The sequence below is a fragment of the Ciconia boyciana genome, chromosome 6, assembly GCF_034638445.1.
Source record: "Ciconia boyciana chromosome 6, ASM3463844v1, whole genome shotgun sequence".
Lineage (NCBI taxonomy): Eukaryota > Metazoa > Chordata > Aves > Ciconiiformes > Ciconiidae > Ciconia > Ciconia boyciana.
In genome coordinates this window covers 1948547-1958459 of record NC_132939.1, presented here as the reverse complement: position 1 = coordinate 1958459, position 9913 = coordinate 1948547, and the positions used below count along the sequence as shown (strand labels likewise).

Genomic DNA, 9913 nt, shown 5'->3' with positions numbered 1-9913 from the left:
ATCGTCGAGCCCCAGCACCCGGCGAGGCGTGTGCGCAGTGCATCATCCATACGTCTGTCTCTATATATATCCCTGCCTACTCTCCCATCCCTGCGTACAACGGTTTGTGGCCTCACCGCAGCTGGGATCATGCTGCTATTTCCATCTGCTCCCGCTGGCTGCGGACACAAAGGAAGGGGCTTGGGGATCGCTGCGGCTCGGACCGGCTCTGTGCAACGGGAGCACCGGGATCGCTGCACGGGGCCAAGCGTATTTTCTTTTTGCCGTGTTCAAAGACGTAGCATGATAAAAGAAACCTGGCTCTGGTGTAACACAGCCCAGACAGCAGCCAGGCTCGGTGGCACTGGTGCCGTTGGTGGCTTGTTGCTGCCAAAATCTCAAGGTTTGGCTCAGCTGGACATAAACCAGAGCCTGAACGGGTACAAGCAGTAGTGCCCTGACCTCCGCCGGGATGCAGGAGCTGGCCAGGGGACAGCCTTGTCCCCTTCTCCACTGCCACCAGCCACCTCCAACACCGTGTCTCAGCCCCTGAAAGGTAGATCCGGAGGGATGCTATCCTGGCACAGAGGACACGGCTCTCCCGCTGCCCCTGCGTTTGGAGTTTCTTTTATTTATTCAAGACCAGTGTTCATTGAATTATTTAACACAGCCACTCGAGCCTTTGCGGTGCCAGCCAGCACCCCAGGCTCCCAGGTAGCCACGTGTCCCCTGCTCTGCCAACAGGCATCTGCCCAGGACATGATCCCCCGCCTCTGCCCCCCCCAGTGACATATTCCGGTCCCTACCCTTCATGTCACCCCCCAGGGACCCAGCCCAAACCCGGCGCACCCCGCCGGCGCACCCCGGCCCAGCTGGGACAGGCACTCACCCTTCTGGCACGGTCGCTGCCCATGGGGACCTGCTGGCTCCCATGGGGACCTGCTGGCTGTGTCACCAGGCTCAGTGCAGGCTGGGGCTGTCAGCATTGCCCCCCGGGGCTGGGGGCCCCCAAAGACCCCAAGCCCGGGCAGGATCCTGCACTGCTCCTAGAAGCCACCTCACCTTGAGAAAGAGCTTTTTGCTAGGGCTGCTCTTAATGAACCCTCATTAATTATCCTCGTTAACTGCCCTCGTTAGCAGGTCCACCCCTGCAGCCCTTGCAGGTTGGCCAGGTGGCTTTCCTTGTCCCCTCCCTTTGCAAGGACCCTTCGGAGTGGTTCCCCCCCCCCCAGCATGTGTCCCCTTCACCAGGGGGTCCTCGAGCATGGCCTGTCCCATCCTCCCCCCCTCCTTGTGCATGCAGTGGGGGGGCGATCACTGCTGGGGGGGATGCTCGGGGCTGGGGGGGATGCTCAGGGCTGGGGGATGCTCGGTGCTGGGGGATGCTCAGGGCTGGGGAGATGCTCAGTGCTGGGGGGATGCTCGGGGCTGGGGGGATGCTCGGGGCTGGGGGGGGGATGCTCGGGTCTGGGGGATGCTCAGGGCTGGGGGGGATGCTCAATGCTGGGGGGATGCTCAGGGCTGGGGGATGCTTGGTGCTGGGGAGGGTTGCTTGGTGCTGGGGGATGCCTGGGGCTGGGGGGATGCTCAGGGCTGGGTGGGGATGCTCGGGGCTGAGGGGGATGCTCGGGGCTGGGGGGATGCTCAGTGCTGGGGGGGGATGCTCGGGGCTGGGGGGGATGCTCAAGGCTGGGCGGGGGGATGCTCGGGGCTGAGGGGGATGCTCGGTGCTGAGGGGGATGCTCAGCGCTGCGGGGATGCTCAGGGCTGGGGTGGGGACACTCAGCCAGGTGCAGGTGACACTGTGACCCCCCATCCCCACTCCGCCTAGCGCTTGCCGTGGGCACAGGCGCCATCCCCCGTGTCCCCCCGAGCCCAGAGACGAGGCACGCTGGCAGTTACGGACTGTCCTTTATTACTGAGAACAGGGGCGGCCTCCAGAAAACGAGGGGCCCCGCTCCCCAAAAATAGGATTCTGCAAAGAAGGCGCCCCGATGCACGCGCCCCGGCCCTCGCCCCCCAGCCTCCCCACGGTGCCAGCCCCAGCCTCTGCTGCCATTATTAGAAAAGGGGGCAGCCGGCCACGGCCACCCCCCGCAGCAAAGCCACCGGCAGCGGGGTGACATTGCCAGCCGGGCATCCCTTTGCTCCAGCCGCTCGTCAGCCGGTCTGGGCTTTTGTCTTTATTTTTTTTTTGTCTTTTTTTTTTTGGGTCTTTTTTTTGTCTTTTTTTTTTTTTTTTCTGTTTTTCTGTATTTCACACACCAGTTGGATGTTACCGTCACATGAAGAAGAGAGATACCTGAACAAGATAACGGCTAAGAGCTCTAGAGTTAAAAAAATGAACACGCAAGCCCCAGGGAGCCGACCGCAGACAAGAAATCCTTCCTGGAGGAGCGGGGTGCCCGAGGGGCGATGGGTGGGCACCCAGCTTGGCACAGCCCCACCGGCGCCTGGGCTGCCCCTGCCCACGGGGAGCCCCGGCACAGCCCGTCGCGGTGCCCGGCCTTGGGGGTGCCCTGGCCCTGCCGCCCCTCGGCTCCGGCCCCTTCCCCAGGTATGTAAATCTCTTCTTTTATGTTAAAAAAAGAGAGAATATGATAAAAATACAAATGTCCCTAAAAGCATTATTATTACTGTAGTAGCAGTATTATGACTTCTCTCCAGATTGTCCAAAATTGTCTAAAGAGGGACTGCGGGGGCTGCCAAACCCTTCCCGGCTGCAGCCACGGGATGGTCCCGCTGCCACCGTGTCCCCAGGGTGACTTGTCCCCGCACGGCCCCGGGGCAGCGAGGATGTCCCCCTCGTCAGCAGAAGGAACGAGCAGCCGGGCACCCCAGGGACTTTTGGGGGGGGTTCTGGTGCAGGCTCCCCCCATGCAGTGGAGAAACCCCACGGAGCACCTCGGGGGCTCAGCGGGTGCCCCCTCGCCAGCACCCCGTGCCCCTGCGCAGCCCGGTGGGGTGGCACTAACGCTGGCGGGGACGTGCCTGCCGCGGGGCGCACCGGGTGCCTGTACACGGGCTGGGACACGCTGCACTGCAGGGATGGCAGCGACGGGGTGAACAGCCTGCACGCAGCCCCCCTGCGCCCCAGCCGGTGGCCTCGGTGGCACCCGGTGGGATGTCGGTGTCCTCCTTGTGGGCGCAGGAGGGGTGAAGGGTGGCGGGTGCCACGGAGGGAGCAGGAAGACTGAGGATGGGGGACCCCCGGCCAGTTGGGGTGGCTCCATGCCGGTGGGCACCCGGCTGCCTTTGGGTGTCCCTGCGCCCGCGGGTGGCCGTGCCCTACCTGAGATGGCTGCAGAGGCGGCAGCACCCACCTCTCCCCTCCTCCGGGAGGGCTCGGCCGATGCCGCTCCGTTCAGAGGCCAGCCCGGAGGGGCTCCGCTTACCCGGCACGGCGGCCGGTGGGGCACCCCAGGAGCCCCGACGAGGACACACACACGCGCGCGCGCACAGCGGCCACCGCATCCTTGCCTTGTGCCAGTCCTGGCAGACCAGCGTGACACCAAGAGGCACCGGTGTCACCTGCTGGGGACGGGGACAGGCAGGGATGTGTCACATCACACCCAGCGCTGCTGTGGTCCTGCTGGACCAGCTCCACCGCCCGGCAGTGCCGCCAAGAAGAAGGTCCCGCCAGGACCCACGTCCGCCGCGCTGAGCCGCCGCCAACCCTGCCAGCACAGGGCGGTGGGGAGGACCCCCAGGGCACGTCCCCGCTGGGTGACCCCATCTGTCACCCCCCCAGGAGCTGCCCGGAGCCCCTGCGCCCCGTGGGGCTCCCAGGTGGGTCTGTCCCTGCTTTGGGGAGCCCCTGTCCCAGTGGCCTCGGCCCCGGGGAGCGGGCAGGGGTCCGGCACGTGCATCCCAGGGGGAGTCGAGGGGGAGACGCGGGCACCGCGGGGATGCTGCTGGCACCGCTCCTGCCAGGCTGGCTGGCCCAGGGAATGCCACCTGCCCGGGACAGGGACAATGGCGCTTGCTCCATCCCTGTTTGCCAGGGACCCCAGTGCTGGGCACAGGGCTCACGGGGGTCCCGGCCCAGCCCTGGTCCCCGGGTCAGCCCGGCTGGAAGGGGCTGCTCTGGGGCTCAGCATCCCCCTGGGGGGGCCACCGCCTGGCTCGAGGCCGGTCCCCTGCCCAGCCCCATGGGGACGTGCCCTGTGTGGGGGTACCAGGGGGAAGAGCTGGGGTGAGGGGAGGATGGCGGGGTCCCCATGCAGGGGGGCGAGCCCCAGGACAGGGTTATTGACCTCCCGCTCCCACTGAGCCTGAAAATGGAGGTAAAGCATCAAACCCGGCTGAAGGCAGTGCACAAACGAGCCTGCTTTGGCTAACGAACTGTGTCATGGCTTCCGATCCCAGGAGCCCGCGCCTGGCCCAGGGAAGGGGGCTGCCCTCCTGCCCCGCCCCGATGCCCCCCGCCCCGTGCCAGCCCAGCGTGGCCGGGGGGCTCGGGGAGGGCGGTGGGGACAAGGCAGGGCATGGGGGGCTCTGCGGCCCCACTTGGGCGACGCTGACGGCTCGGAGAGGTTTTATTGAGCTGAAAAGGGATTGGGGGGGGGGGGCCCTCTCACAGCCACAGCCTGGCCCCCCGAAATGGGGGGTGAGGCTGGGGAAGGGCAGAGGGGCTCCCAGGGACCGGGGCTGGAAGCACTCGCAGAAATCCTGCCCAGTGGCGGGGATGGGGACGGGGGTGTTGTCGCTTCTGGCACCCTTCTCGGCTGGGGGTCCTGGGCGGCTGCGTGCCCCCCAAACCCCAGCGCCGGGGAGAGGCGAAAGCAGGGGGCCGGGGGGCTCCATCCCCCTCCTACCGCAGGGTCCCCACAAGCTGGGCCGCTGTCCTGCTGGTCCCTCGGCTCCTCGCTGGGAGCCCCTTGGAGGGGTGACGGCGGCTGGGAAGGGGGACCCCCGGCCTCGCCGTCCCGGGGTGCTCAGGCCTTCAGCTGGTGCCACTGTGCCACCGCCTGCCGGGGACGGGCGATCATGTCCTTCCAGTGCTTCACCTCCCCGGGGCCGCTCTTCCAGGACAGGTAGATCTGCGGGGGAACGGGCAGCCCTTGGACCCACGGCTCTGCTCCCGGCTTCTCCAGCCCCATCCCGCTCCCCAGCGCTGCCACCTTCAACCCCGACCTCCTCCCTCCCCAATCTCCTGGTGCGTGCCGCCGGCCGCGGGCACCAGCCCCGGGCTCTGCGCAGGGCCGGGTTATTTTTGTCTGTTGATTTTCCATATGGCGACGCGGAAAACCGCGCGTGCCAGCCCTGCCCGCAGCTGACAGCTCAGGGAGCCCGTGCTGCCGCTTCGGCTAAGCGGCTCGCCGCGCCAGAGCAGGGCGCGCTGCTAATTATGCAATCAAAAGTGATTAGCAGGCTGCTGGCCACGGCGGGACGGCCGGGGCGTGAAGGGCACGCTCCTTTCCTCCGGCTTCGCCACTGGCAGCACCGCTTTGCTCTCGCACCGCAACGCTCCCGAGAGCTTTAATGCAAAGCGGAGGTATCATGGGCATCGTCCGTCTGTCCGTCCATGCGGCCTGCTGGCTGGCGCTGGGCTCTGGGCACGGCCGTGTCTGCGCCACTGGCGATGTCCCCTCCAGGCTGTGCCAACGCCAGGGATGCTGGCACCTCTGGCCCTCGCCGGCAGCCCGTGGTGCCGAGCCGCTGTGGCCGCCCCTTCCCGGGTTTATCCCAATCTACGTGTTCGCTTGATTACAGCCCTGCGTTTGGGGATCATCGACTCTCTGCGGTGAGTGGTAATAACGGAGATTACTGCGCTCGTTTGTCATCGTTACCCTAACGAGCGGAGAGCTGGATGGATTTAACATAAATCACATCGAGAGTGGATGAATTCCACCGTTCCTGTCATCGGGAGGTAGGGGGTAATCGTGGCACGAGGATGAGGGCTGGGGACCGGCTGGTGGCAGAGGTGAACGCCGGGGACCCCCGGCCGAGCCCCATGCCCCGTCCCTGCTCTCCCGCAGCCGGGGACGGTGCCGCTGCCGGGGGGGGCTCCGCCTCTACCTGGTGCCGTGGCACACAGGAGCCATCGGGGACTTCGATTTTTGCCTCGCTATAAATAGACTTTTGGCAGGTCGAAGCTCACCCTGGTGCAGGCTGTGCCACAGCACGGCGTGGCGGGAGGCGTGGGGCATCGCCATGCTGCATGGGGGTTACCGCATCGTCCCCCGGCTTGTGCCGGGTGAGCCCTTGCCGCCACACACCACGGCCGGGACCGGAGATGGCCGGGGAAAGCCAGCACGAGGGGCCCCTGCCGTGCCCCACCTTTCTCTCCAGCTTGAGATGGCACCGGTTGCCATCAGCCAGGGACCCGGCTGTCCCCCCAGTGCCATCCCTTGGCAGGACACATTGCCGGGGTCCCCCCACCGCACGCCAGTGCCGCGGGACCCACCTTGCCAATGACGTCGTTGCGGCTCAGCCTGTCCTTGTCCATGACGGTGATGACGATGGTCGTCTCGCGCAGCCGCTCTGTGGGGATGTCGAAGGCGAAGGACTCGTTGAAGACGGGGTTCAGGCACCGCTTCATGACCACGGTCTTCTTCTTCTCTACCCGCTTGTCCTTGTACATCAGCCACACCTTCACGTAGGGGTCTGGGGGGAGAGGAGCTGCTCTTAGCCCCGGCTGGGCGTGGGGCAGCGATGCCCGGCGTGGCAGGAGCTGGAGCTCGTACCTGACGTGCCCCCGATGTCCATGGCTTTTAGGTTACGCGCTTTGATGATGTTCACCACGATGGAGTTGGCGGAGGGGTTGTAGCACAGCGACAGCAGCAGCTCCCCACGGCTTCCCTGTGGGACCCGTGAAGGCCCTTAGGTGGGTGCCCCGAAAACACCCGCCCCTTGCCGCGGCACCCAGCCCAAGCCCTGAGGGGGCACCCAAAGCCCCTGTGTCCCACCACGGGAGTGAGATGCTGGGCTGGGACCCCCCCCCCCGAGCTGTCCCAAGGGTGGACTTTGGGGCTGCACGGGAAATCAGGGCAGGAGGAAATGGAGCCATCCCCAGTGGGACGTTTTCTGGTCTTGCTGGAGGCAGGAGAAAAAGAAAACTTTCATTTCAGATCTACCTGAAACAGCTCTTTTTGACCCAAAATGAGACACTCGCTTTGGGCTACTTAGTGTCTTAATATAAAGATAAAGATTTGGGAAGAGAAACCTCTCCATCAGACGTCGAACCTTCTCGCAAGGCAGAGAACGTCCCTTTTGGGGTAGGAGGAAGGTGGCCCTATCGGGAAACCACAGGGACAGGGGGTGGCCTCCCCTCGAGGACTGTCCCCAGGGGGTGGGAGGGGGACCAGGGCCTTACACTGCCATCGCTGCATGGCTTCAGGTCCTTCCAGAAGGTCTGCATCTGGGTGAGGTCCACCTTGTTGAGGGGGATGGACACCTCCCCGATGGGGTCGTTGCGGCTGAAACGGTCGTAGTCCAGGACCTGGAGGTACAGCACCCGCTGCACCACCTTCTCGTAGGGGAACCCTGTGCCAGAGACAGAGGGGATGAGGAGCTGCTGCGGCCGTGCCAAGCAGCGCTTGCTGCCGGTGCCACCCTGCCTTGCCTGTGCTGATGGGGAGATGTTGGCACCAGGCAGTGGATGGGGAGCAGATGACAGCACGGGGCACCTCTTGTGGCTTCGGACCACCGCGATGGCTGGTAGCAGATTAATTCCCCTGTGTGCACCCACCCATAGGTGCCTGCTGAGGGGAGAAGGAACCTCCCCCCGAGTCCCCTTCATGGGACGCAGAGCAAACACCTCCAACCTGGCGTTGATGGCTTGGCCAACCCGTCTCATCACCAATGGCCACCACGTTGGCAGCTCGAGCTGAGCTGGTCCAGCCCAGGAGGGAGGACAGAGGGTCCCGCAACCGCTCCGCTCCCACCCCAGTCCATCCCAGCCCCTACCTTCAAAGAGGAAGGTCTCATTCCAGTGCGGGTTGAGGTTCTTCCGCTTCACCTTGGTCTCCAGCTTGTGCTTCTTGTCAGGGAGCAGGTAGATCTTGACAAAGGGGTCGCTGGTGCCACTGAAGTCCTTGGCCGGCAGCTCCTGCGCCTTCATGATCTTGACGGTCAGGGTGGACTCCTGGAAGTTGTAGCCGACGCTGAACTGGATGCGGCCCAGGTTCTCCCGGCTGACGCCATCGTGGCCCTCGTCGTCCTCGGAGCCCGGGGAGAGCTGCAGCGGGGGGAGAAGGGCGGTGAGCGCAGTGCTGGGGGGGCCATCCGGGGACCACCAGCGGGGTCTGCACGCCCCTGTCCCTGCCATTTCGGCACTCGGACTCGGTTCACACCAGCACCCGACACCCAGCCCCGTGAGCCGTCAGAGAGCATCAGCCTCTCCCTGACTCCCCGCCACCGCCATCGCCTCAGATGACTCCTGGCTCGGTGCCACGCGTCCCGGGGACGGGGAGTGCCAATTAGTCAAATTCCTCCTGACAGCCCGTCCCTCACGGCTCCGGCATTGCTCCCTCACGCTGGCCCGGGGGGGAAATGGCTGCGTCGCCTCGGCTGAGCCGGGGCTGCGCCGGCTGCGGCAGCCGGCTGCGACGGGGACTTGGCAGAGCGGGCCGGGACGTGCCAGGACACTTGCGGCACCGGGTGGGCGCGGGGAAGAGCTCGGGGAAGGGGGTGTGAGGAGACGCCCGGGCGATGCCCAGGGTGGGAGGCCGTCCCTGGGGAGCCCGTCCCCAGCGCAACCCATCCACCCACCATGAGCATCTCACTGGTCAGGGAGTTGACCAGGTCGGAGACGGAGGAGCGCGGCTCCGTCTTGTGGTCGGAGTCATCGTGCGGTGGCTGCCCTGGCACCGGTGCCGCGTTCACCGCCTTGCCGCCGGCTGGCAACCTGGGGAAAGAGAGGCAGCGCCTTAGTGGAGAGGGGCCGAGAGCCGAGGGCGAGACAGCGAGGGGCTCCCCCGGGGCCCCTCTCCCGGTGGATGCTGCGCCTGGGCTGTGTCAGCCCTCGACGGAGGCTGCCAGCCGGGATGCGGGCAGAGCCGGACTGCAGGGACGGCCGGGGCCGTGCCACCGGCGGCTGCGTGCCACCTGGGTGCCAGCTGGTGCCCCGGGACCTGCGGCACGCCGCCTGGGAGCACGGCAGCACGTCCCAAGCTGCCAATGTCCCCCCGGCCACGTCCCATCCCCGGCAGGCGGAGAGCCCACGGTGACACCAGGAGCGGCCGCCTGGCCCCGTGGCTACCAGGTCCCCACCAGCACCCGCAGCTCTGGCTGCGCCTCACCCACGCACAGCCCCTTCACACCCCGGCGTGGGGCCAGGCGCTTGCCGACCCACGGGTGCTTCGTGCTACGGTGTGCGCTTGGTGCTCAGTGCTACCCACCCCCCTTTCCGTCTGCCATCGAGCCCTCCCTGGTGCCCCGGAGCCAGGACCGCTGCCCCGGCTGTCCCCGCACATCCCGGCTGCGGCAGCCGGGTCTCGGGGAGCGGGGGCCGTGCCGGCGGCTCCCGGCCGGCCGTGGGACGGTGGGCACGGTGCCGGGGAGGGAGCGGCCCGGTGGGAGGGTGGGCAGCTGGGAGCTGCGGCGGGCACACGGACAGAGCAGCGATGGAGGCGGGCGGGCACACACCGGGGCCGCGCTGCCACGATGCACGGGGACAACAGGGGACACAGGCACATGGCAGCGGGGACAGGGCAGCCCTGGGTGGCTCCCGCGGTGCAGACATATCCAAGAGGGAGGGGATGCGCACACAGACAGGCACCCCTACGCTGCACCCCACGCTCCCACCCGCCGCAGCTCCTACCCGAGCCAAGATACGGTGACAAACCAACAGACGGACCAACAGGACACGCACCGCGGCAGGCAGCATGCCGCCGGCACAGCCCCAGCGCCACGGCGGGCTCAGCGGGCAAAGCCACAACGCATGCCACGAGACACCCACCGACACGCCAAGCACACGCAGACACACGCT

General features: G+C 66.5%; 1 protein-coding gene across 2 annotated transcripts in view; it reads right to left on the bottom strand.

The window, feature by feature from the left end:
- Positions 1-4341: 4341 nt before the first annotated feature.
- Positions 4342-9913, bottom strand: part of SYT7 (synaptotagmin 7) — a 31366-nt gene continuing 25794 nt past the window's right edge. For both annotated transcript variants that reach the window (XM_072865947.1, XM_072865948.1), the window contains 6 exons: positions 8695-8830; positions 7891-8161; positions 7298-7467; positions 6669-6783; positions 6389-6588; positions 4342-5021 (listed from right to left, as the gene is read on the bottom strand). In XM_072865947.1, coding sequence (XP_072722048.1) covers positions 4917-5021; positions 6389-6588; positions 6669-6783; positions 7298-7467; positions 7891-8161; positions 8695-8830 — 997 coding nt within the window. In that variant the 3' untranslated portion in view covers positions 4342-4916. The remainder of the gene's footprint in view (positions 5022-6388; positions 6589-6668; positions 6784-7297; positions 7468-7890; positions 8162-8694; positions 8831-9913) is intronic.